The sequence below is a fragment of the Sinocyclocheilus rhinocerous genome, unplaced genomic scaffold (assembly GCF_001515625.1).
Source record: "Sinocyclocheilus rhinocerous isolate Xijiao unplaced genomic scaffold, SAMN03320098_v1.1 scaffold148, whole genome shotgun sequence".
In the NCBI taxonomy this organism is placed as follows: domain Eukaryota; kingdom Metazoa; phylum Chordata; class Actinopteri; order Cypriniformes; family Cyprinidae; genus Sinocyclocheilus; species Sinocyclocheilus rhinocerous.
Window position 1 is genome coordinate 2,211,263 of NW_015653472.1, and position 26,860 is coordinate 2,238,122.

General features: G+C 36.3%; 1 protein-coding gene across 1 annotated transcript; it reads left to right on the forward strand.

The window, feature by feature from the left end:
- Positions 1-31: 31 nt before the first annotated feature.
- On the forward strand, positions 32-26,860 carry pkig (protein kinase (cAMP-dependent, catalytic) inhibitor gamma). Its single transcript, XM_016522547.1, has 3 exons — positions 32-276; positions 24,623-24,801; positions 26,062-26,860. Exons 2-3 carry the CDS (start codon positions 24,651-24,653, stop codon positions 26,142-26,144), a joined length of 234 nt encoding a protein of 77 aa, XP_016378033.1. The 5' UTR covers positions 32-276; positions 24,623-24,650; the 3' UTR covers positions 26,145-26,860.

Genomic DNA, 26,860 nt, shown 5'->3' on the forward strand with positions numbered 1-26,860 from the left:
TGTTATTGGTAAGAGAGCAGGCGGAGTGTGATTGGCTGTGGGATCACTCCATTTTGGAAACAGCAGTTTAAAGCCTTATCCCTCTTTGTCATTGTGTTCAATAGACTGTCAGGGGAGCGTTGGAATTAACCAGGAATCTCTCAACAGATCAATTCAAATCCATTGAATCCGTGTGTGGAAGGCGGGAAGAGCTTTTGGAAATGAAGGGAATCCCGACAAAGAGTGAATGGCGTATGGCGTTGTTATAACAAGTGGAAGAAAGTGAAGCGGATCAAGGTTAGTGCTTGTTACAGTGATGATGGTTGATTACAGCCGATATAGTTTCTGTAGTAAAACAACAGGTGTTACAAATGTTAACAAAACACATTGGCGCGTTACTTTTTATGCTGAAAATATGCATAAATATTGTGGTTAAATTGCAATTTTTACACGATAATTCGTGACGCTTCTTTGTATTAGACTTTGAGGAGTAGTGGGCTTGTTTTGTTTTATTCTTGCTATTGTACATCTACAAAAGATTCAAAATAAATGTAAATTCCCCTTAATCTAAATATGTAGTTGGTATTGGTTTTATAAAATGGCCTGGGTTGTTTATCCTAACTTGGCCACTGTTTACTAGTAGATTTCCCAAGTGTTTTTGCTTTTATAGGCAAAACGCAACGTTAGCCAATGTGTATTCAGGAACCTTAAAGGGACAGTTCACCCTAAAATGAAAATTTAGCTACCCTCATTTTGTTCCAGCCCTGTTTGACTTTATTCTGTGGATCACGAAAGGAGATGTTTGGTGAAATGTAAGGAATGGACTACCTCAGTCACCCTTTCAATGACTCCTTTTCCATATAATGCAAGTGAATGGTGACTGGGATTGTCCTTCTGCCTGACAACATGAAGATTAGTGAAAGATGACAGAATTTATATTATTACCAGACCCTTTATGGCCTTTATATACTCTCTTATTTGCAAGAGGAAGAGGTGTGAGAGCTTCATTTACAAGTTTAGACATGCATGAAGATATTAAGTTCAACCAAAAATCATCATTTACTCTCACCCTCATGTCCTTCCAAATCCATAAGACTTTCATTCATCTTAACAACACAAATGAAGGTATATTTGCTATTCTCTCATCAATTTTTTTCTATCCATTGAAAGACCACCCAACCAAAATTTTCTCATCTAAGCAAGCACTTTTGAGCTTCCATTGGCTATGTTTGATGTATGTGTTGATCAGTGTTTATATCTGAATAAAAGCCTAAATTAAATCTAATCATCATATGAAGTAATCATATCTCTTGTGATCAGAAGACTTTGATTAAACTGCTAGATTCATATGAATTTCTATGTCTATTTGTACTTTTTGAAGCATGCAAATTATGGTCCATCTCTTAATGGAAGGGTAAAAAATAGAGAGAGAATATTAAAAATATTTTCTTTAGTTCCAAATGGTTTTGGAACTACATTTTTGCTTTAAACTGTAACTTTAAGAGCATTTTCCATAAGTTCAACAGAAATGTAGTAACAATAAAGACATCAGCCATGCCACTTACAGTGGTTCAATCATGTATGGACATTTTTATTATGATAGAGTGCTCTGGCGACACACTCCTGAAGATGTGCCAAAGACATTACAGAAATCAAATGTAGTCACTTTTAGCGTATGTATGTGCGTGCGGGTGACCTGTTTGCTCTGATATGCGTATTTAATATGCAACATGGTCTGTTTTTAGTTCTTTCACTTGTGAGGAGTCAGTTGTTTAGGTCTAGTGATCGACGATATATCGCCATGGCCGATATATCGGCCGATATTTGGCATTTTTCAAATATCGGCATCGGCCGATAAGTTTTTCTGTTTGGCGAGAACGGCAGCGCCTGAGAGCGCACACCGCTCACATTCTCCCTCTTGTTCGCTGTCGTTGTTCAGTTCTGTCTAATATGGATATAAGTCTATCTAATAATCAGATAGAACTGTTAAACAAATGAATTAAAATGTATACAAAAAAGTATTATAACGATTGCTTTAATATTATTAGTAATAGAACTTTAGGCAAACATTATACTTTCTCATTTGCCATCAGCATTCAGCAAACACGCATTTATATCATTTAAACAAATCTTTGAATGACTAATGAACATTTAATTTCACAAACCTTGCAAACTTAGTTCGTGTGTTCTCTGGGTGACGGTCGATCCGTGCAAATTGAATGCTGACAGGAGGGAGAGTTCAGCTTCACTGGAGACGCGTGATCGACAAAGTTTAAACTAGTGATTTCAAATTATGCTGCGCTTTATGCAGTTGCCCACTGTCATATTCATGTCATTTTCATTGCGTGCTGTGTGTAAAATGAGTGTTACCTTGGCTTTATTTGAAAAAAAATAAATAAAAATGATTCACACAAACTTCCCAGAATACTGAGTGCCCTGTTGGTTACCGTGTTTACTTCCTTTTTAATTAGATTTTTATTAAATATTTATTTATTTGTGAAAAATACTTTGTCTTCTAGAGTATAAGTATGTTTATTTTACACAATTATTTTTAATCCATTTTCAAATGATTTAAAATTTCTTAAATATAAATTAAAATAAATAAAATTATATCGGCTTTATATCGGCCATCGGCCACCTTGCTTTCCAAGAAATCGGCTGTCAAAAACCCCATATCGGTCGACCACTATTTAGGTCACTACATTCATGGGACTCTTGAGCTCAAAGACATCATGGACTTGATTCACTGAGGCGTTTTGATGAGTTGCACATAAACAATAAACAATCTGAAGCGAAACGATCTCGAACAATCAGTTCATTGTCATCGGCTTTTTAATTTTTAATAGTCACGTGAGCTGTGTAAATGTATCCAGACTATTCGTCTCAAGTTAATTCTGTAGAGTGGATGTTAATATTTGATGATACAATGGACGTTAGGCCATATTAAACAGATTGATTGGTGTTGTAATGAACTTTTTTGATATGTGACTTTTAAACAGTCAGTTTGTTCTGCACAGCTGGTGTCTTTTGCTCTCATGAGCTTGGTTGTCCTACTTTCTATCTATGGCTCAAAAACTTCACTAGCAACTGCTGTTTTGGACCTCTGAGTCAAAAGATATTATTCCTGCAAGTCATCATCCACTTGGCTTGTTCTGCTAGAGTAGGCTGATGAAATGGCAGGTAGTGGTACTCAATGATGTGTTGTGGCTATTATCATTCATAATAGTGATGTAGCAGAAGCATTATCCTCTGCTGGTAGCAGTCACTTTGGTAAGTGCTCTCAGGCTCTTTGCTTTAAGTGAAATGTTCATTTGCATGACACGTCCAGGTCAGGCTACACCAAGAGTTTTGCATCAGTGCTTGAGCCATTATCAAGCTACAGTATCCACTGAGGGCTTTGGTGGTTGTTTTTGTTCCGATTTGTTTTCCTCTCTATTTTTATAAAGATTTTGCTAGTTGGTGCAGTGAATAGGCTACTTAAAGGGTTAGTTCACCCAAAAATGAAAATTAGCCTGTAATAGCCTCGAAGCATCCTAGGTGTATATGACTTTCTTCTTTCAGACAAATCCAGTCGGAGTTATATTAAAAATTGTCCTGGATATTCCAAGCTCTATCATTGCAGTCAGCGGGTGTTGCAGTTGAACAGTCCACAAGTCGTCTGCATTCGTCACTAATCACGCAACGCCGACGTCCTACGTCATCCGCAGGAACGCCTTCCGCGTATGACAGAAACCGGAAGTGAGAGAAAAGTGTTAATTACGTTTGAAATATGGATATTTATCTTACAAAAACGCATGGATTCACTACAGGAGGCCTTTATTCACCCCCCGGAGCCGTGTGAGGCACGTTTTATTATGGATGCGCGCGCTTTATTTGATGACTTGTGGACTGTTCAACTGCAACACCCGCTGACTGCAATGATAGAGCTTGGAATAGCCAGGACAATTTTTTATATAACTCCGACTGGATTCGTCTGAAAGAAGAAAGTCATAAACACCTAGGATGCCTCGAGGGTGAGTAAAACGCAGGCTAATTTTCATTTTTGGGTGAACTAACCCTTTAACAGTCTCGCTTTTTTTATTTTTTTATTTTTTATTTGAGTCACTCCGCTCAAAGCAGAGGCTATTTGTAGGGTCTCTCACTGAGTGGTTTAGCTGGGAGCTTTTGACCTGTAAGCTTCACAAAATCATATTTGTTGTCCCAAAATAATTTTGTGTGCAAAAGTGCTTTGAGTTTCAGTGCTATAGTGTCTTGAGGGCCTCATCAACACGGCTGTTGATATTATAACGTTATTGCTGGGAAGCAATTCTCCACTCAATTATAGCCTGCTGGGAGAGCTGTTCAGATTATTATTATTATTATTGCATATGATATTTACAGCTTTATAGTATCCATATAATTAAATATATACAACTCAATATATCTTGCAGGAATTTACACAGCAGTTGCTGAGTGAATCCGGCTTTGACATTTTCTCATATTAATTTTTTTCTTTTCTTTTTTTATCTATATCCACAGTTCTCTTGGTATATTTTCCACATGAAATAATTTTTCAGTTGAGGTCCATATCAGTCTTATATTAGTATTATTTATGTACCATTAAAGTTTTATTCATATTTGGAAGTAGGGGTGGGTGATATGACCAAAATCTTATTTCACGATAACTATATGTACCTCGATATAGCTATTTTTATTTTATTTTTATTAAAATTAAGAAAAAGAAGCAAATTACAAGCACAACAGAACGAATAAATATGAAATAAAGTTTTAAATTATTCAGCTACAGTAGGCTAGGTTTATTTAACATGTAGTAAGAAATATTATAGAAATTGAATACAGTGTATAAATAAAACACTGCATGGTCTTCACTGTATCAATCAAACATGATTAACATTAATAATGACAGACAGCAGCAGGTAAATAAGGCTGCTGTCCCTTTAAGACCGACTGCACGGATCCAATATACTGAAATACATCTGGTTTTCACCCAACTGTTTTACATTTATTTAACATATAACCGACTGTGTTTACTTGAATACTCCACACGACAGGCATTATGACATTACTGCGTATTAGTGTGCGTATTTGACCATTCAAGCACAATAAAACATGAAAGAGATCTGTTTACGCGATCGCATGCTGTTGAGAGAGGGGCTTTCAGTGCGCGCACTTAGGCTGTGTGTCAGTCAGCGCGAGCACCGCATCGAGTTCTTTTTCACTGCTTATTGCACTTAATAACTCTACCAAGTGCCGTCCCACTTTTTATTTTCTCATTCATGCACGTTTCCTTAGCACTCAAAAGGTGTATAATGTTTAAGCAGTACTATGTTACGCAGATATATTTGCATACCGCGTAATACACGGTCAGCTTATAATAATGTTTTCTAATTTAAGTGGTACGGGTAGGTTTTCGCGGGAAATTTGAGCATGGCACTGCGTCATTACGTCACTTCTGTAAACATAAAGCTTAATATGAAATTCGAGTGGTAAGACAATTATAGATTAGACTGTACAGAAATTGAAATCTACTCGCTTATACACACTATACTCATAGTCACGCAATGCTGATGTTGTTAATAATTTGAGAATAAAGTATAACAATAATAATAATTTGCACGATTTGATGTGGTATGAGCTAATTTAGATTAAATCACCATTGGTAGCGCGATTTATTGTAATGCTTTTTTCCTCAGTTGGTCAGAACAAACGTGGCAGACTTGTTACTTAGGCTACTTGTTCAGATGACAATATCCGGTGAAAATGCTTATTTGAGTCATATATTCCAAGACGTAGGCTAGAATCTGTGAGTGCAAAGTACAATATCCACACCGGTGCGGTGACAGACTGCCACATACTCCTCAAAACATTAGATTAATCCGCGCTGGAGCCATGTCACAACCCACGCAAGGAAGATAATTCCGCACACAGCTGCAATTGCAGGTTTTCAAACAGAGATGGTGACAAAGAGGCAAAACTTACAGACTGCAGCTTTAAATATTACTATTTAGGTTTAAGTTATTTTTATTTCAGTTTTAGTTTTATTTATTATTTATATTTTAGCGCTTTTAGTTGTTTGCCATATTTTACCCTTTGTTCTGAAAAACACTTGTCACATATGCTTCACGCAGCTGTTCCCTGTATAAATGTAATCAGCATATTCTGAATAAATTAAATTACATGCATGCTCTTTTCTCAATATTGACTGTGCAGAATTAGTAAAAATAAGCTGAAAATTTAATCAACTCATTCTCATTCATGTCCTTGACAACAGCACAGAAGAGTGCATTGAATTGCAAAATGTCGGTGAAGAGACTCTTAACAGTGTTTTTGCCTGTTTATTTATTAGGCTAATTTATTTTAATGTTTGAATAAAAGAATCAGTCTTTTATGCATATACTCGCAATAATAATAATAATAATAATAATTCTTGTTATTGTTGTTATTATTATTATAAGCTTATTTATTTATTTAGTCAAGTTGCATTCCACTAGATTCAAAAACTTGCATGGTGGTTCTGACTGGAATATTGGCTGGTTAACATGTTTATATGGCACTTACATCATTGACATATGACAACATTCTTATATTATTCAGAATTTTCATGTCCATGTAAACATGGTCAGTGTGGCTTTCATGCACTTATGTGGGTTATGGCTAAAGCCGTTGGTCCGATTCATTCAGGCTGTCATGCAAGATTTGAAAGCTTCTCTCAGGATATGTTTGGCTTGTTTTCCTCTCTTCACAACTCCGAGGCAAATCAAATAACTTTTCGCCCACATCCTCCCTGATCTGTGGGAGAGGCATGCTGCAACTGTGTGGGGATCCATTTGCTGCGGAGAGAGAGCGAGAGAGACGGGAAGGAGAAAGAGAGAGGCAGACAGAAAGAGAGAGAATGAGAGGAGGCTCTCTCATAAACGCGAGGATCAGAGGACGCCGCTTTCTGTTTCTTGTGTGGACTAAAATAAAACCGTCTTTATTCAGGTCCTCGGAGAGCTTTGTAGCACCATGTCATTAGCGTTTTGAGTGCGTTTGGTAAGTAATTGAAGCTGTGTACTGTGACTAAGTTTGGATAATGGTTGTTAGCTTGAAGTATTGATTACTGGAAGTGAGAAAAGGGTTAAGGATGGGGCAGCAAAAAGAGGAAACATACAGTGACAGGTGGTCTTTAAGACTTGGTTAACAGCTGTTCAGCTTCGTTTACTGTCCAGGACGTTTCTTTTTAATTGCTGTCTGGGTTTGGTGGCTGTGGGAACTGGGTGGAAAATCTCGCCTACATGTGACTAAACCATAAAACTGTCATAGAATAATATGAATTATTGCTAGAGGTGTTTTTACCACAAAGATGTTTAGTATTTCTTGTTTAAGTTTATCTCCAATTATTTTGTTGGGCCTACAAATACAGTTTTGCCATACAGCTGTACTTTGTTTAAAGGGTATTTTCTGGCTCCATTTATGTTATTCAGGCTGTCAATGAGGACAAAACCTCCCACAAACTCTGAGGTTGACCGTTCAATGAACACTTGTGTCAGTGATATTCAGGAGCTGTTAAGTTATGTGTCAAGTTCTCGTTCAAAAACCATTCTGAGTACATGTAGATGGATATTAAAGAGAGAGTTCACTCAAAAATGAAAATAGTTGTAATTTACTCACCCTCATGTCATTCCAATAGCGTATGACCTTCTATCCTGTGTGAAACACAATAGAAGATATTTTGAAGAAGTGTTTTTGTTCAGGCAATGAAAGTCAGTGGGGTCCAAAATAGGGCTGGGCGATATAGCTCATAGAAAATGTATCAACGATATAATGTTTCATATCGTTCGGTATCGATAATTATTGACATTTTTTTATAACCTTTTTTAAAACAAAAAGCAATAGAAAAAAAATGTTTAAATTTAACCACTGTATTTATAATTAACACAATTTATTGAGACAAACAACAAATATTTTTTGTTTTAACAATCAAACACAATAAAAATTTAACATCTAATTTCTAATGTTTTATATGCAGATTAAATAGGTCTTTATTGTATAGGTCTAATTGTCACCCGAGGGCGCAATGAGCAAAATAATGCAGCGCATTTAAATTGCCAATGCAAGGAAGTAACTCTATAAAAATGTGCATTACGTCTAAATGAACTCATAAAAATCAAATATAATTTCGTAAATTGCATAAACAATTATGAACAAATATCACCTCATCTCGCACGCCACTGATGATGACGCTCCCTGATGCACACTTAACATTCAAATGCAAATGTTTATTTTAAATTCGACTAATATTCATTCTTTATTCACAATCTTCTCATCACAGGCAGGCACAGCACTCATTTCAGCATGTGTTCGTGTTTGTGTTGTGTTTGTGTGTGCTGTCGGCGTCACTCATAGTACGTGCCTATATCGTGCGCTATATCGAACAATTTTTCTATCGATATCGAAGAAGGTGTACCGTCGATAAATATCGATACCGTTTTATCGCCCGGGCCTAGTCCAAAACAACATTTTTTGGGTCAACTTATACTTATAATAAATATGTCTGTATACCGTTTTTGTCTGTCTGCACACCAGATGCTCACTGGTACAGTGTTTCTGGTTCTGTGTATCCTCCTCTCTCTCTCTCTCGCAGTCAGACCTCGGGTGCAGGAGAAGGACATAAATGACAAGGACAGACGCCCCACCTGTTTCCCATTAAGGCCATGTGTTGTTTAATGCAAGAGCAGAACTGGATGTGTGTAACAAGATCTTGTCAAAAGAGACAATATTCTGCCCTTTAGATGGATAGTTCAGCCAAAAATGAACTTTCTGTCATTATTTACTCTCCCTCATGTCATCCAATCCAGTTTGTGCCTTTTCCCATATAATAATAATGTCATTAATTTATGCATTTAGCAGACGCTTTCATCCAAAGCGACTTACAGTGCATTCAGGCTATACATTTTTTACCAGTATGTGTAGATATTTTCATTAAAATAACAGTTCATACCAATAAGCGTAAGAAACCAGTCAAATCAAAAGTGGCCAATGTCATGACGTCAAGCTTGTGCCATAAGAAATTCGAGATTTTGACGTAAGACATTATGATGTCAAACACTTTTTTTTAATTTGAGAGCTACAGCGGAAAATTTCAGTGACTTATATTTTAGTCTGTTCCTCAAGCAAAGCTATTATTTTGCTTTAGAAGACTTGAAATATAATGTTGAGAGATCATAGAGTATTTTTATGGTGCTTTTGTAGTGTTCAGTATATGGAAAAGGACTGTGTAAATTCATGAAAAATTTTATTTGTCTTTATTGCTCTCATTATTTTATTGTAAAAATAAAGTAATGGGTTTGAAACGACATGTGGGTGAGTAAATAGTGACAAAACATAGATTTTTGTGTGAACATTTCCTTTCCTGATCCACTTTCTCACATCTTTGGTCTTGCTAGAAAAATTATTTGTTTGTTTCTTTACATTTGAGGATTTTGTTTATCATTTACATTGTCTGTATGCTACTGTTTGTGCAGTATGTAATAGCAGGGTGCAGATGATGGTGAGCATATTTCAGTGTGGCATTTGGTTTGGATAGGTACTGTAATTTGTGTGCAAACCATTCATTTTCCAAGCAGTGTGATTATTTTTGGGAGACATGTGACCTTTTGACTGTATGTAGGCAAAGAGTTTGCATGTGCATAAAAATGCTTTAAATCTCCAATCATTAAACTTTTAGGGACCATTTTACAGACATTAGTCTTGTAGTGTTGTGCCTCAAGTTTTTACCTGTTCATTACAGTAGCCCACTACTGCACTATATTCCAAGCCTGCTGAAGACATACAGTAGTATTATTTGAAACAAACAGACTTAATTTAAGGCACTGAAAGTCTTCCCCTCTGCTATAGCAATTAAATCTTATTTATGTAATTTGAATATGCATGAATATTGCAATTTGTGACATCACAATTGGTCAGGAGATTCATGAAAACCAATGAAATCAGATCCTCTGGAGGTTGTTAAGGGAGTCCCACAAGGATCTGTGTTGGGGCCATTATTATTCAGTATATATCTAAACTGCCTTGATTTTAATATTCATAATGCAAGGTTTCATTTTTATGCAGATGATATTATCGTTTATTGTCCAGCCCTCTAAGCAACAATCTGTGGCTTTTTTACAGTCTGCTTTTGCTTTTGATATTATCCAGAATAGGTTCTGTTTTGAAGCTGGTTTTAAATGTTGAAAAAACAATGCATGTTATTTTCAAATTCTAAAACTTCTCCAGAAAATTCTATTGTTCTTCGTACTTCCCACTTACTTCAGTGTCAGAGTACAAATACCTGGGTATTATTATCGATAACACATTACGTTTTGGTTCACATATTAAAAATTTGAGACAAAAATTAAAGAAAAAGTTAGGGTTTTATTTTAAAAATAAGTCGTGCTTTTCATTCAATGTGAGGAAGAAATTAGTGTCTGCTACTTTTTTTACTGGTTATCGATTATGGGGGTGTAGTGTATCAGCATGCTCCCTATTACCTTCTTGCCTTCTTGGATGCTTTGTACCATGGTGCACTGAGATTTATAACTGATTGTAAATTTTCAACACACCATTGTGAACTATATACAAAAGAGTTGCATGGCCTTCATTGAGAATTCGGAGAAAAATAGTTAGTAATCTAGAGAGTGAATAAATGGTGTGTAATTGTTTTTTAATTGGTTATATGTTTGTATGTCAGTTTTAGTATTATATATTGTAACTTTGTTGTTTATTTGTATACGCAAACACGACTGCCTATCTTGGCCAGGACTCTCCTGTAACAGAGATTTTTAATCTCAGTGAGTCTTTTTTCTGGTTAAATAAAAGTCATAAATAAATAAAAAATTTACTCACTGAGCTTAAACCTAGTGTAACAGGTCTTGATAATTGGTAAATGACTTAAAATCCATTATTTAATTCACAAAGCTATTGAATGGTTTCAGAAGAATTTAAATATAACACTTGAGTCACTTTTATGTTTTTTGGAGCTTGAACTATGCTAAAGTTTTCCTCCATTTGTTTTTCACAGAAGAAAGAAATTTAATTGACATGAGAATGAGTAAATAATGAAAGAATTTTTGTGAGAACTTTAATTTTTAATCCTTTTCCAACATTCCCAGTCAAATAAACTCACCGCTGTCTTCATCTGAACGACACCACCTGTTCATGACTCAGCATAGATTCCTCCCTTCAGTCACTGTTGTCATAGTCTGATGTGTGATGCATGGGGAAATCCTAAACTCTTTTAGCATGCTCCATCTATCTCGCCTCCATGCTGTGAATTTAATTGGGGTAAGAGCCACATAAAAACAATAAGTGGTAATTATGCCTCCAGATAAACAATGAATTGATTCAGACATCTGATACTCTTGGCTCAGACAGATATTTGAACTTTCTCAGCAAACACTCATTTTCTGTCCGGATGATTGACTGTGACGGGCGATTGCAAACTGCATCTTGTGGGCTTGCATGTCATCATAACTGTAGAAAAAATATATGCCATTTTGCAGTGACGCATAGGAGTTTTGCTTCCTCTTTAGCAGACAGGAAAATGATTGCTTAATTGAGACCTTTTCTTTTCTGCCTTCAGAACATTTCAAAGTAAAACTCTTCTGTGTTCATTAGGGAAAATAGCTCCCTTCTTTTTAACCTTCTGCATTTTGAGCTGAGTTCAAGTTGGTATTCCTGCTTATTATAGATATTAATTGTATTTGAAGTAGGAAGGAAGACAAACCACAAGCTCTTTATTTTTATGAAGTCTGTCTCAGCTGCCGAGTTTGGTGTTTCTTTCAAATAATGAGGCAAATACGATGAGGCGTCCACCCGGTGCCAGGCAAATAATGTTGAGTCTATGTTGGTGCTTTGGAATTATTAAAGATGGATTTGTGTCTTTGTGTGTCGGCTCTGAAGTTCAGTGGGCTCGAACTGCCCTAACATTTGACTTGTCTCCCTGCAGTGTCCTCATTATTATTTAATATTTGCTCTGATATCAAAAGGGCTGATAGGCCACACAGGGAAATTAAGCCCATCAACTCCTGCATTAGTAAAGAGGTGGCAGTCGCGCACCTTCATCTCCCCGAGCCTTTTTAAATGCTAACACTTTGTTTCATGAAATAACACCAAATACATGCCCTATGAACTAAAAGCCTTCCGACATCAGCGAGAAAATGGCTTTAATCTCGATTCAGCTATCGCCTCCAAATCTTCAGTTAATTGCTTCTTAGTGGCTTTGAAAATCTTTCGATTGCAAAGTAGCAGCTCTTCGCTCAGTGCCCAGGGAGCTGAAAGGATCTCGATGACATGAGAAAAACTTCCTCTTTCTCCTGACCGCAAACGTACTGCATTAGCTTTGCAATTCTCATGTTGATCCTCTGTAAAATCCTCATGGATAGAGTGGCGCCGGTCCCGTTACGCATTAGAGGAGGATGAATGAGTGTGAGTCACGTGTGGGTGACACCATAATCTCATCCACAAGTAGCATGAATGCAGGCCTGGCAGATTCTCTTCTTGCTCTCCACAGTGTTCATGCCACCTCCATGACCAATATGCCTATCACACATTTCAGAGCTATTTTGTTTTACATGCAATCTGTGTTTGGCATTAAAAAGGTGCTTATGGGACTTTGGACATCTGATCTATGCCAACAGATTTTAAAAAAGGATCCATATATCTCTTATAATATTTGCATTATATGAGTATTAGCAATGATGTACAGTAGAAAACACTTTTTTTTTCTTCTCTCACATTTTGATTTTACTAGATTTTATTTAATTTAATTACATTTTTGATTTTATTATTTATTTTATTTTCAATAAATTCTCTGCGATGTGACTGCACTCATCATGAATTAGGAAATTCAGAAATCTATTAATCAACATTGTGGGGTGTAGATGAAATTTAAATATATGGGCATTTTCTCATTGGGTCTATTTAAAAATGGAAGAAAGTATATATTGTCCTATTATCTATTTTGTCATCAGTTATTGAGTCTTGAGGAGTGAGCAAATCAATTTCTAAATGAACGATCTCTTGTGGATCCTTGAAAATGTTGCTAATCAAGACCCCAACAGGAAGTAAATTAGACATTTTGTATGTTTGTGAGTTGGGAAAAGTGAGTTTACCTTCTAATATTATTCAGATTTGTAATGATAATGCAGTGTGATGCTTTCACAGAGATATTTTCAACATTTAAATAAGCACAAAATAAGTTAAATGTTTACGTATTTGTATAGATTCTTGCATGTGGGTTTCAAATTCTTATGACTGAGTCAGAAGGACTTGTTTTGTGATGTGACATGCTAAATTATTATAAACTATATGCTGTGTATTACAATTATAGTGCATGTAATTTTCTTAAAGGGGTCCTATTATGCTCTTTTACAATGTCTTGAATTTGTTTTGGGGGTGTACTAGAACATGGTCTCATGCTTGGTGGTTTGAAAAACGCATTATTTTTTACATAATTTACATTATTACAATACCTTTCTCCCCAGCCTGGCACAAACGGCTCGATTAGTTCCGGGTTTGATGAAGGCCCGCCTACGGATATTGCAAAACATATTAGAGTGGTAACGTTATTGTTTTTTTGTTTTTTTTTTCTAAATCACGTTTTAGAAAGAATGTCAACAACCGCTTAAAATAACTGCATTTACTATGTACAGATAAGTGCATATGTATTATTTTTACTTTAATTCTAACATTATAACATGAATTGCAGTGAAACTTTTATACAGTTGAATTTATTTATACCATAGTCCAGTGTTTCCCAGGCGGCATATATATGCAAACTCATTCTCTGCCAGCAGGAGGTGCTGTTGGAGTGGTAGACATCAAGGTTTCCCCGGTAACGGCTGTACACAAAGCAGTGCTATGCTAAAGAAAACACTGCTTTATCAGACATTACATGCAAGATTAAATGAAAATGACATCCAATTTTCTGAAGACAGTTGGTTTCCTTCAGAAATACAGTGATATAAAAACACCCGCACTCAATGTATGGGAAACACTGTAGTCTCATAATTGAAGTGTAAGGCTACAGCAGCACTTCTTCTTTGTCGTCGGCTTGTCTGATGCACTCAACCAAGCTCTAACCACGACCTCGCCGCTCCCCACCCCCCAACCTTTCGATTTTCTGTAGGCGGGAATTATTTTAATGATATTCCAATGGGCCGCTTTGTGATATCACAAAACCCGGAAAACAAACGCTGTAGTCCAAACGAGCCGTTCGTTGTAGTTCTTGAAAAGGGATTTTTTAAAAACGAAATAACTCCCTTTGGAGTGGACTTTGAGATTTGTAACTTTGAAGATCTTTTTTTTATGCCCAAACATACACACTGACTAAAATTCAAAAAGTGAAAAAGCATAATAGGAGAATCTGTAATTGTCCTTTTAAAAATTCATTTGTCACGTCATAGGACTGTTGTAATGAAATGGCAACTGCAAAAAGCTGATTAAAATAACTAATTAAAATAAATATTAATTTTCTTTCATTGATTTTTATATACTTTTTAAGCTCACATCTTCTTTGTTTTGACTTATTTTCTTGATTATTTGTTCATGATTTCCATTATTTTGCTTTAGTGTTAGACGATTTTAAAGTTAATTTTTTTTGGAATGTGATCAAAGATCCTTCTTAACATTTCAGGTGCAGTGGATGTGTAATGTACCAGCAAAGTTCCCTTGCGGTGGGCTCATAACCTTTTCCACGAGATGCTGAATGTGGGCCGTGAAATGTTACAGTATGCTGATAAGAGGCTGTGAAGTGCAGCTGAAGTGTTTGGGGACCGTAAAGTTGGCATTTAAAAAGTCATGATAGCACGATATGCTTGGTTGGTGGAAGAAGGTGACCGTTATCGGTCCTGAACAATATCACCAGTGTGGACATTCAGGCAGTGGCTCTTTTGATGTTGCTTGAGAAAAATAGATGTGGACACACAAAGCAAGGCCCTTCAAAAGGAGGAAGGATATGTAGGATGACAGCAAACGAACTTTGAATTGTGAGATTTCTTTTTTTAACCAGTGCCAAAAAAAACAATGCCTGCTTGATGGTCGTTTGGGTGTTTTATCCCCCTTTTTGAATGACCAGTCACTTATGTCATGTGAACACACAAAGTGTGTGTTCAGTTGAGCGGTGGCTCATCTGAGTGCTGGAGCTGGTGCACTTATCTAAAGAGCAGCTAAATGTGCTTGCTTCTTTAGACAGGCTGGAGTCTGATCAACTTGATTAGATGCAGCTCCACTGCGTCCAGAAATTTATCCTTGATAAAGACAAAATGTGGGGCATTTTTCAAGCTTAAAACTTCATTTCTTGGGAGCTATTATATAAATTTAGTTCTCTTGCCCAAAACTGGAGCTTTAAAATGTAGTATCAGCAGACTCCTTCATCTTAAATTCCCTTTTAAAAGGGCTGAAATTCCTGCAGTCAGCAGAGTGTGCATGTCTGTCTAATAGAAATGTGAAAAGGAGGTTGTGTCATTTCTGTGCATAAGCTTGTCCCATTTGGGTGTTCTTTGGTATTTTTTACACATAATAAACAGACAAATGCTAGCAGCAATATTTCAGTCTGGTTGTCGCGTTTGTATCACAGATTGAGATGTACGTCTTGTGGTGGTATATGATTCAACCGGGTGGCAAAAAAAAGCTTTTGAGAGGTATTAATGTGATCTCATGTTGTTTGTTTGTTTCATTATTGATTTGTTCAGTTGTTTGTTCATTTGTTTTGTGCTTTCATTTGTGAATTTAACTTATTCAACTTTTTTAAACTACTTATTCATTTGTTTGATCATTTATTTGTGCTTTGTTTGTTCATTTGTTTATTCAGTAATTTATTTATTCATGTGAGATTGTTTGTTTGTATTTGTTCATTCATTTGTTTACTCGGTAGCTCCATTCATTCATTATTAGTTTATTCATTTGTTAGGTCATTGGTTTATTGAATTGTTTTTGTTTATTCATTTGTTTTTTCCATTTATTTAGTCTTTCATGTTAATTTGTCTATTTTTATTTTATTTTTTTTTCAGTCAATTGTTTATTTGTTAGTTTTTTTGTTCATTTGTTCATTAATTTGCTTGTTGGTTCATTCAGTAGTTTATTGCTTCATTTTTTAGTTTATTCATTTGTTCATTTATTTATTTGTTTGACAAAAGCCCTAATTTTTAACACTGGAGATCACATTGACATTTCAGATTCTGCTGCTTTTTTATGCAGGTTTATTCCTTTAGTAAATGTTAAATAACTTAATTAAGGCCACTGTTTGTTTGAGCATATTGCAACCACCACCAGATAATATGTTTTCATTATGCACCGAGGGTCCCAGTAGAATTGTAGCAGTAAACTTGTATCCTCCACTGGGCTGCCGGGCCTTTGTTCATAATATCAGTAAGAGCTCCCGTTACAATCTGTTGAGAATCCCCCATTCATTGTTCAACAGCCACAAGGATGGAGGACTATAAATGAAACCTATTTGCTTTGCAGGTGTACTGATTCACACTGCATTCATGGCCACAATAATAGGCTCCCACAACTGCACTGTGCCATTATATGATTAGTGCATCACAGTGACATAGAGAACAAATAAACATTTTCATCCTCTCTGAGATGAAAGTGTCTAGAGTGAACTTTGAGTCTCTTGCTTTTACGGTTCATCTCCTGCTGCTGAGGAGTAAGGGCTTCTTGTCTCAAGTGTCCTATGTTCCTTATCCAGTTCCGGCCTATACAGAAGAGACTCTTTATTGACTGAACAGTTTGCTTGGCCACATGCACTTTCAAGCCAGGGACTGATGGAGAAAGTCAAGCAATTATGAGCAAAAGTATTTAAACCATGCATGTAATTGCTTAGGCATATATTGACACACCCGGCTGTGACTGGGTTTGATGGGCTGGAAAGTGCCGGAGACTCACTCAATATGTATTCATGTTGGTTTCTACACTTGGAAGCCACAGGTATATTGGAGATGAGCATATTTGTCCATGGAACATATTAGCTTGTGGTGTGGTGTAATGATATTAACCTCAGATCCATTTTATTTCCTTTTGAGTGTGCATTCCTGAGCTGCACCGCTGTCTCTCTGTCTGAGTACTTTGCTTTTCATGTCTTTCCCTCCTGAGGTTGGTGAATTGTGCCATTTGTGGTCTAGAATATCTCTCCATCACAGCCGTAACGTTGATAATTTAGACCGATAATTTTACCTAAGGACCATATATGGCGTTTTCTAGGAACAAGGCAGTGTGATGCAGGCTTCATAAACTGAGGGAAGTGACATTTCTGAAGCACCTTTACAGAATTGCTGGTAAAGGGACCATATTTGACTCTTTCAGGTGTTGTTTGACACTTTTGTAAATTATTTGATGATGATTGGACTGGGCAAACCTTTACCTTCCACGTACTGGAGTAGTTGTGCATGGACCAAGTTGCTGAATACAGAAAATGTCTGCATTGCTCTTGGTTGTCATGTTAAAACCATGACAGGTGTTGAATGAGCCATTTTGATAGTTTTCATGATTGATCTGACTGGCCTAGGGAACCAGGAAAAAACAACAACTGATGTGTCCATTTTAAAAGATTAGTTCACTCAAAAATGAACAGTTTATGATTGAATGACAAATTGAAAGTGAACAAATTGTTCAGGGTTTATGAACTAGATCAGCCAATTCATTTAAAAGATCTGACTCAAAAGAAAGTTTTGTTCATTTTTATTTCCCTCATGAACTCCCATTAATGTGCCAAAGAGCTAGGGTAGATGTCAAGATTTAACTTAAATTTGATGAAAAAGTTGATGATATTTTACAATTTTTATTATATTTTAGTGGTATCTTTTTGTCATTTCAGAGTTTGACATCCTCCAGTGCTCATTCATCTTTATTATATTGAAAATAGAGACCAAGATATTCATCATAAATTCATAAACATGTGGTTGAGTAAATAATGACAGAATTTTCATTTTTGAGGGTACTATCCCTTAATTGTCAATAGATCAGTGACTGACTCTCATTTTGAGTGAAGATCTAGTCAGCTGGCCTTCATTCTCATGATGGGGCCTTATCTCACAATTTGTCCAAATATGGACATGACCAATGAGTTTATGTACCCAGTGGGCTGTGCAGACTGTTTAGGCACTGGACATATCCAAACATCTGGTGAGAGTGGAAGCAAGACTCCTTGCACTGGTTTGCTGTTTTGTTTGGGGTTTTTCATTTAAATAAAGGTTAAACCTGAGTTTGTCATTTGTTTAGGCCTGCTGGCGACGCAGAACGCATGCAAATGATGAATACGTCAGCTCTCAAGTTGGTGTTTTTGTAAGGCTTTCGCTCTTGATCCCATGAGGACTGCAGGCTAAGGGCAAGCTAGGCTGTTTTCCCTCTGGTATGTGAGATGTTTTGATGATATTGTACGCACACCTGCGTCGTTTGTCCTCTGCCTACAGCTACAGCTGCTGTTGACTCCCGCTTCCTCCTACTTGTGACGCCATCAACAAATAAAAGATTTGTTTAAGTAAGATGGGACACATGGAAAATATATCAAATAACCTTTAATGAGCCATAGTTTAACTTTATTGTAATGAAATTTGGGAGAGTAAATGGAAAGCAACCGAACACTGTACATTTGAGCCAAGCAAAGCAACAGCCCCCTGTTGCCTCAGATAAACTCACTAAATATAGAAACATTTACTTCAGGATTCCCAGGCTGGAGCACTTTATATTGGCCACTTGATAACGGAGATATGAAAAGGGATGGTACATCATCCAACGCAGTGTTTTCCAACCTTATTTTAGCCACGGCACAGTTTTGATAAGTAAAAAATCCCACGGCACACCACTAAGCACTGAAATAAAGCAAAATTGCATGCATTGCTTCAAATGGCATGTTAAAACTAGATATTATTTTAAAAGTAGTACTCACATTTAATGTGAAACTTGAGCTTAAGTCAGGTAGGAACACAAGGTCATAGGTTGCTTTATATTGTTGGTGAAGATAAAACAACTTATCGTCGCTTATTACATAAATAACAACTTATTTACATATTGTTACTCTCGGCTGGAAACCTTGTATGTCCAAAACCATTTAAAAACAAACAAAAATTTTTAAATAATTAAACACTGAGTCGTCAGAGTTGGTATTGTGAATTTATATATGAACAGACACTTGCATGTGCCATTATAATATTAACATTTTAGGAAAATCAAGCTCATATGGAGTTTTTGACCAGCGAATGACCGCAATATGTGTTTTGTCTGTCATTAGAACAGCCACATCTGAGTGCATCGCATTAGGCTTTCATCAACTTACAGGTTCTAAAGCTTATTGTAGCAATATGGGCGCTCAGTTTTTTTGTTGCTGAATACTTTTGGCCAAACGATGAAACGGTATGCACAGGATAGGCAATATAAAACCGTATAATAGCTACAACAAATGCTAAGACTCTTCTCCACTCTTCAAACACACAAAAACCATTAGCTTTTATAGACATTGAGTAAATATAATGCAAGGGTAAATAAAGAACTGATGTCTGAATAAGTACAGCATTTTCAACAAGCAGAGATCTGTCTCCAGACTGCGCGTGGCACTTCATTCTGAATGGAGGCAGGCGCAGAGTTATGAGGTTTCGCTGGCAGTTTAAGGATCCAGTGGCATTACGAGGTTTAGTCACAAGCACTTTTGAATGCTTTTTATTGGTTAAATATTTGTAAAACCCACTAACAGACATAAAAATGACCAATAGCAGTGGTTTAAAATTATAATAATAACAAAATGTAATAAAGAAAGCTTTGATCATTTTCCAAGGCACACCTGACAACCTATCACGGCATACTAGTGTGCCGTGGCACAGTGGTTGGGAAACACTGATCTAACATACTAACTATACTATTAAAAATATCTAATATATTAAATAATTTAAAAGATACATATACATACGTACACACTACTGTTCAAAAGTTTGAGGTTGTTTTTTTTAAAGAAGTCTCTTGTGCACACCAAGTCCAAAAATACAGTAAAAACATTACTGCTGTGAAATAGTATTGCAATTTAAAGTAACTGGTTTCCATTTTAAAATGTAATTTATTCCTGTGATGCAAAGCGGAATTTTCAGCAGCCTTTACTCCAGTCTTCAGTGTCACATGATCCTTCAGAAACCATTCTAATATGCTGATTTGCTGATAAAAACATTTCTTATTATTATAAATGTTGAAAAAGTTGCTTAATGGTTTTTGTGAAAAAACCAAGATACATTTTTTTCAGGATTTTTTGATGAATAGAAAGTTCAGAGGAACATAATTTATTTTAAATAGAAATCATTACAAATGTTATTTACTGTCAAATTTGATCAATTTAATGTGTCCTTGTTGAATAAAAATATTCATTTCTTTCTTTAAAAAAAAAAATCTAACTGACCGCAAACTTCTGAATGTGTGTGTGTGTGTGTGTGTATTCCCATGGTTTTGGCCAACACAAGTTTGTAATCTAACTGACCGCAAACTTCTGAATGTGTGTGTGTGTGTGTGTATTCCCATGGTTTTGGCCAACACAAGTTTGTAAGGGCAGGGTGATAGGCAAACTTATGCAATCCAGTTTGTGTCTCAGTAGCAGAGAAGTTAAACACTATTGTCAGAAATCAGCTTGGGATGTTAAGCTTTTCGACTTTTTGTGAAAGCAAGACATTATGTGCGCTTTTCAATAGAGCACAGCTTGTTTTTTTTTTGGCGGAAGAGCCTCCTAAAAGCCTTGTGCACTTTGTATGACACTTTCTTCAGTTTGTCTCTTCTCTGGGAAGATGAGCTCTCCACAGGCCACTGTTCCAACTTCCAAATCTTCATCAGCTGCTGTGACCTGGGCCTGACCTTTGCTGACTTGGGTCTCAGTAATAGAAAATAACCTCTCTGCCTGCATTACATAGGACATGGGAGTACTAGTAATTCGATTCTGCGGAAACGGGTTGATATTTGGAGAACAAATATGACCCAAGTGTGACCCAAGAAATTGGGTCACACTTCTCAAGGTCCTGGCCGACAATGAGGTTGGGCATATCGGGTAACTGACATGCTGGTGCTGGCAGACGTAATGTGTAATAAATACAGCCTGATAAAACACACAGTGGCCAGTGTTGAATGTGCGCAGGCTGTGAGATGATAGCAAACAGCTGAGGAAAACTCTGCAGATCCTCTTCAGTATGATGCTAAATAATGTAAACCAATGCCATGTGGAGCTTCCTTGAATGTTGATGAGTGCCTTAGGGTTTATGCTAAATTTCAGGATGCATCAGAATAGGGCTGCATATTTGAATAAACTGACTTTGTGACATTTTGTTTTTCTGGTATATGAAAAGATACAGGAATTGACTTGAAATAGCTATAGTCATTTATGAGTGAGTGAGTGATGTATTTATTTATTTATTTGTGTGAGTGCATCTGCATTAAAAATTGTAAAAAAAAAAAAAAAAAAAGCTGAAATATTGCTTTTTACTATGAGGACTTTTTTTAGTGCAAAATCCTTGTGAAATAATAATAATAATAATAATGTTTTAATAATATTTTGACAGGTTACCGACAATAAAAAAAAAAAAAAAAAGTGCTACCTGTTTTGAAATGAAGTGCAGCTGTAAACTGTAACTGAATGACGGGTAGCAGAAAACGGTTAGCACATATATTTAATTAAATCGCAGCCTGCATGATTTGAGAGTCACACGAAGCCATATTGCATTATTGATTTTATTTAAATATATTGTGCAGCCCTACATCAGAATACATGGTTACTTTTGAATGATTATCAGTGGAGAAATACAGAGGAATACTTTTTGGAACTAGATAATGTAGTTACATCATGTACTATGGAGTAACTTTTGTGTCTTTTTTTGTTACTCAATCCAACATACTGTGTTTGAAAGCAAAACTAATGAATTTTTTTTTTAAATGTCTTCTTAAGCTAGTTTTAATTATAAAAAATAAAGTACATTTCTGCGTACACGATGAAAACTGCACAAAGAAAAACAAAGATTTACTAGCATTGCAGTTTTATCAATTTATTTTTGTAATTAAAACTGCAAAAAAAAAAAAAAAAAGTCTTAAGGCAATCATGTATTTTTTTTTAAATTACAATTTAATAAGTTTTGCTCTCAAACAGTGTTTATTTAATTAAAAAAGACACAAAAGTAACTCCATAATCTACTAGCACAGGCTTATTGAAGCAGCCAAACTTTGACCCCTTGATTCACAAGAGTGATGTGTCCAAAAGTTAACCTCTGTCACAACACATTCTAACATAGGCATCCATTGCTCTTGGAGGTTGTTTGCGGGAGATAATCAGTACTTTTCAAGTCAAATGTCCCTCCCACTTTCCAGATCGTTCTTACACCCCTGATTTGCTCAGCACTGCTGGAGTGTTTGAAAATAATAGAAAGGGAGAGAGAACTATAAAAAGAAGGAGAAAAAAAGAGGAGGGTTGGAAGGAGAAAAGAGAAATACAGGGATGGAGAGAGGTGATTCGAGGGGAAGGAGAGATGCAGAAAGGAGGGATGAGCAGTGAAGACCAGCACTATGATTTATACCTTATAATTTTCTCCCTCACTACCTCCCCCTCTGCTTCCAACTCATAGCATTGCATTTATTTGTGTTTGCCTTCTTTCCCTTGCCCTCTCACATCCCTCTGAAATATCCCTTCTTCTTCTCTTCAGACGGGCCAGCTGAACATATTCAGAGTGACATTTAAGAGTCGCAACTCGCATAAAGTCAACACTTGTATTTGCAGCCCAATGTGATGCATCTCTATATGCAGATCACATATATGCGATAAGCAGTGTTGGGGGTAACGCATTACAAGTAACACGAGTTACGTAATCAGATTACTTTTTTCAAGTAACTAGTAAAGTAACGCATTACTTTTTAATTTACAAGATAATATTTGAGTTACTTTTTTTCCAATTTATTGTTTGACAGCTCTCCTGTCCCTATGTTGAGAGAAATCAGAAGATGTAACTGTAGTTCTAAAATAAATATGAATATGCATTAATTCATCTGAACAACACAAATATCCTTTATGTGTTTAATCCCACTCTATTAACCAATGTCTTTGCTTCTGACCTTCGATGATCCAGTTCAACCATACTAATAAGCAAAAATTACTCTAGACAAACATTTGTGTGTCTTTTTTTATTGCTGAAGTGTGTTGAAATTTCTTCTTCTGCATTCTACTGTATGGACGTAAATTTACTTTCCCTTCAGCCTGAGGCTTATTCATTTCACTTTTCGTGTGAATAGGCTTTTATATTTGCCAAAAATATAACTTTTTTTATTTTAAAAACAAACAAGCATGCCCTGTCCAGATTTAAAAAGTAACGCAAAAGTAACGTAACATTACTTTCCATAAAAAGTAACGTAATTAGTTACTTTTTTATGGAGTAACGCAATATTGTAATGCATTGCTTTTAAAAGTAACTTTCCCCAACACTGGCGATAAGATGAAAATGAAGGATGGAACTTGATTTTATCCAACATGAAATGATTGAATTGTGTGATGATATCAGGTGAAAATAAAAGACATTTCAGAGATAGAATGAATTGATACTATTTTATGAAAGACTTTGAGTAGTGTGCATTAAAAAATAAAACTGAGAACTGTTAACTAAGAACTCAGTTTTAAAATATTGCAACATTGCATTACGTTGTTGTTGTTTTCTTTTGACTAGTCTCGGCTTTAGACATTTATACATCTTTATTTTTAATATATAATTATTTTATATAATCCCTACTGTTCAAAAGTTTGGGGTCAGTATCACATTTTTTTTTTTTTTCAAATAAATGTTGTTCTTTTGAACTTTCTATTCACGTTTTCTACAAAAAATACCATGCAGCACAACTGGTAATATTAAGAAATGTTTCTTGACCACCAAAGCAAAAAAAATTCTAAAGGATCACGTGACACTGAAGACACAGGAATAATTTACATTTTAAAATATATTCTAATAGAAAACAGTTATCTTTATAGTTATATTATAGTGTATTGAAGTTAATATGAGCGTGTTACTTGAGATGTTATCGCCAGCATTGGTTAAAGTAAGTGGGGTTTTCATGTTGACTTAGGAGGCACTTAAGTGAGTGAGCAGCTAATGTGTTTTGGATACATTCTGTGGGAGGATTCCTCTCTCAGCATAATGTCCACCCATGACCCTCCTTCCTGAAAGCAGTTTGATGAGCTCCCAAAAGTGTCTAATAGATCGCTTTGGGTTTTATCTCTTGTTTTCATGCCAATAAGACTTCATTTGCAAGCTTGCACTGATACTCATAAGAAACCCTGAGTGTAAACAAGCATGAAAAGATTGACGAATACATCCAGGGTTGGATGAATGCGTTTGGCTCTCTTATATAATTAGGCCGTGAAATGAGTTCAGCAGCTGAATCTATTAACTTTAGCGTTGAAATAGAGCCCCTGAAGTAATAATTACTCCCAATTCATCAGACGGCGTGTTCTGTCATGGGCATTACTGAACTGAGATTCACAGGTTTTCTGTGTGTTAGGATTTTTCTTTTCAGAGCTCATTATATGGAGTTTCTCTTAAGAGATTTTAGTCAAACTGTTGGCTTGGTTTCTTTCTTAACCGAGAGTAAATGTTCTACCTTTCTGTCCGTCTTCTTTTGTTTCTTTCAGGTGTAATGAGAGGGCAATTTGTGAGCAGATGATGGACGTTGAGACGTCGTATACAGAGTTCATAAACTCTGATCGTACAGGTCGCAGGAACGCAGTGCCAGACATTAAAGGAGAGGCAGTAGCGATGGGGACCAGTGAACTAACCAAAGACATGGCTCAGATGGACCTGAAAGCTGCAGGTACGTCACACACCGCTTTCCAGTTCTTCTTGCAAGCCAGCACCTGTATTGATATTTCTCCAACATTCTCTTCTTCTCCTTTAGAGTTCTCCTCCTCCTCCTTTCTTTATCATCTTCTTCTGCTTCTCCTTCTCTGTCTTCTCATTCTCCTCCTTATCGTCCTCATCCAACTTCTCCTTCTCCATCTTCCCCTTCTTATTTTACCCCCTTCTTCTCCTCATTTCTTCATCTTCTCCTCCTCCTCCGTTTTCCTCCACCTTCAAATACTCCTTTAAAACATTTTGTGAATAATTTTAGACTTAGGTAGACTATTAAGTTGGGGTTTTGTACTAATGTTATACTTCAAATAAATATAAGATTGAAATTTAAAAACTTTGCTTTGTTAGAATGTTCACTGTTCAGAACTATGTATGTAACAAACAGAAATGACGTCATCTGTCTTGCATTTATTTGCATAAGGAGTTGCGACTGGTCCTCTTTCTTTTATCTTTGTATTAGATCATCCATACCTTTTAACATTGAAAAGACATCATGTGAACAAGAAAAACATACAAGTTTAAACTATAAAGTGGCTATAATGCTATGAAAGCTAGCCTTACCTAAAACATTGCAAATGCACATGCACTGGTATTTCCTTCAGTACTTTATTGGTATTCCGACGGCAGTAATTCACATTAGTAATTCTGCCAAACTAGTGCTGTTCATGTGATGAAAGAACAGATAATTTCTCCCGACTGCCAGTGGTCATATTTATTATGCAACAGTGCATCAGTTTGGCCCCTGTAATGACTTGCTTTGTGCATACGGTAAGACGGTGATACATGAACACATTACAAGTGTAGATCACAAAAGACGATGTGAACCAAAGACTGGCCTTTCTTTCACAGTGTTCCTTACTTTATCCAGGACACAGCTCTGTAAGGTCACAGTGTCCACATTGAACACAAATAGGTTTGGTGAGGTTGAATGGAGTCTGTCAGCGCTGACAAAGATTTATTATCTGCCCTCTCAACAATAACTGCTTCCTTGACCGTTTCCTATTCGTATGGGAACTTTTCAACTCTTTCCTACTGAAATAAGAGCAGCATCTGTCTCTATTTGACCCAGTTTCCTTAGTTCACATTCTTGGCACCATCTCTGAAATAACCTGAGACTTTCTTATGACCACGGGGACTCTGTTAAGAATGTTTAGCTGGAGAATAAGCCGGGCATGTGTGCATTTAATGTGGCAAAAAGGTTTGTCATATCTGTGTCTTATAGAAGGAGATGCTTCCGGATCTCCTGCCCCTGAAGCAGAGGCATCTAGGAGCCAGGATAAACAGGGGACAGAGGGACCGTCATAAAGATCAAGAATGACCTGGAGGAGAGAGGAAAGCTGGGGAGTTCTCTCCTTTTCTCATCAAAATTCTCCTCATCTTTGCTCATCAGGCAGCAGTGAAGAGCTCCTCTCATAGACTGCCATTAAGGTGGACGTCCACCCATTGCATGCTGTTGAGTGCCTAAGAGACAGATGGAGAAGACATTGCCTTTGCAAACACCACTAAATGGGACGAATCTGTCGAGGACTGTATTCATTCACAGCGCTGAGTGAGGGAAGATTGTTTTTTTCTAACGGAGGTCGAACAGAAGCACAGGCGTTTTGATATTTTTCCATCCTAAACTTAAACTAAGCAGTTCAATCTTGTGTTGAGTTACTGGTAAAACAAATACTCACGAGCTACTGTAAACTATAAAGTACCAAATATAGCCTTTTTGTTACAGGATGGCTCAGTGGAATTATTATTATTATTATTATTTTTTACAATGACCACTAGTTGAAGGAGGTCTGATTATAGAACAGAACTCCCAGATATTGCCTGAGGTCAGAAGAGATTTGTTTCTACACTTCATTATATACTATTACACAAATGTAACATAATTAACAATATTTATGTAGTATCTGAGTTACTGTTTTCTGCTCCCGGCACTGTTTTGTGGTTTTTGTCACTCTCAGAAACACTCGTTGAAACACATTGCATTTATATTGTGACCTATAAATCTAAGTACCTCAAAATAAACA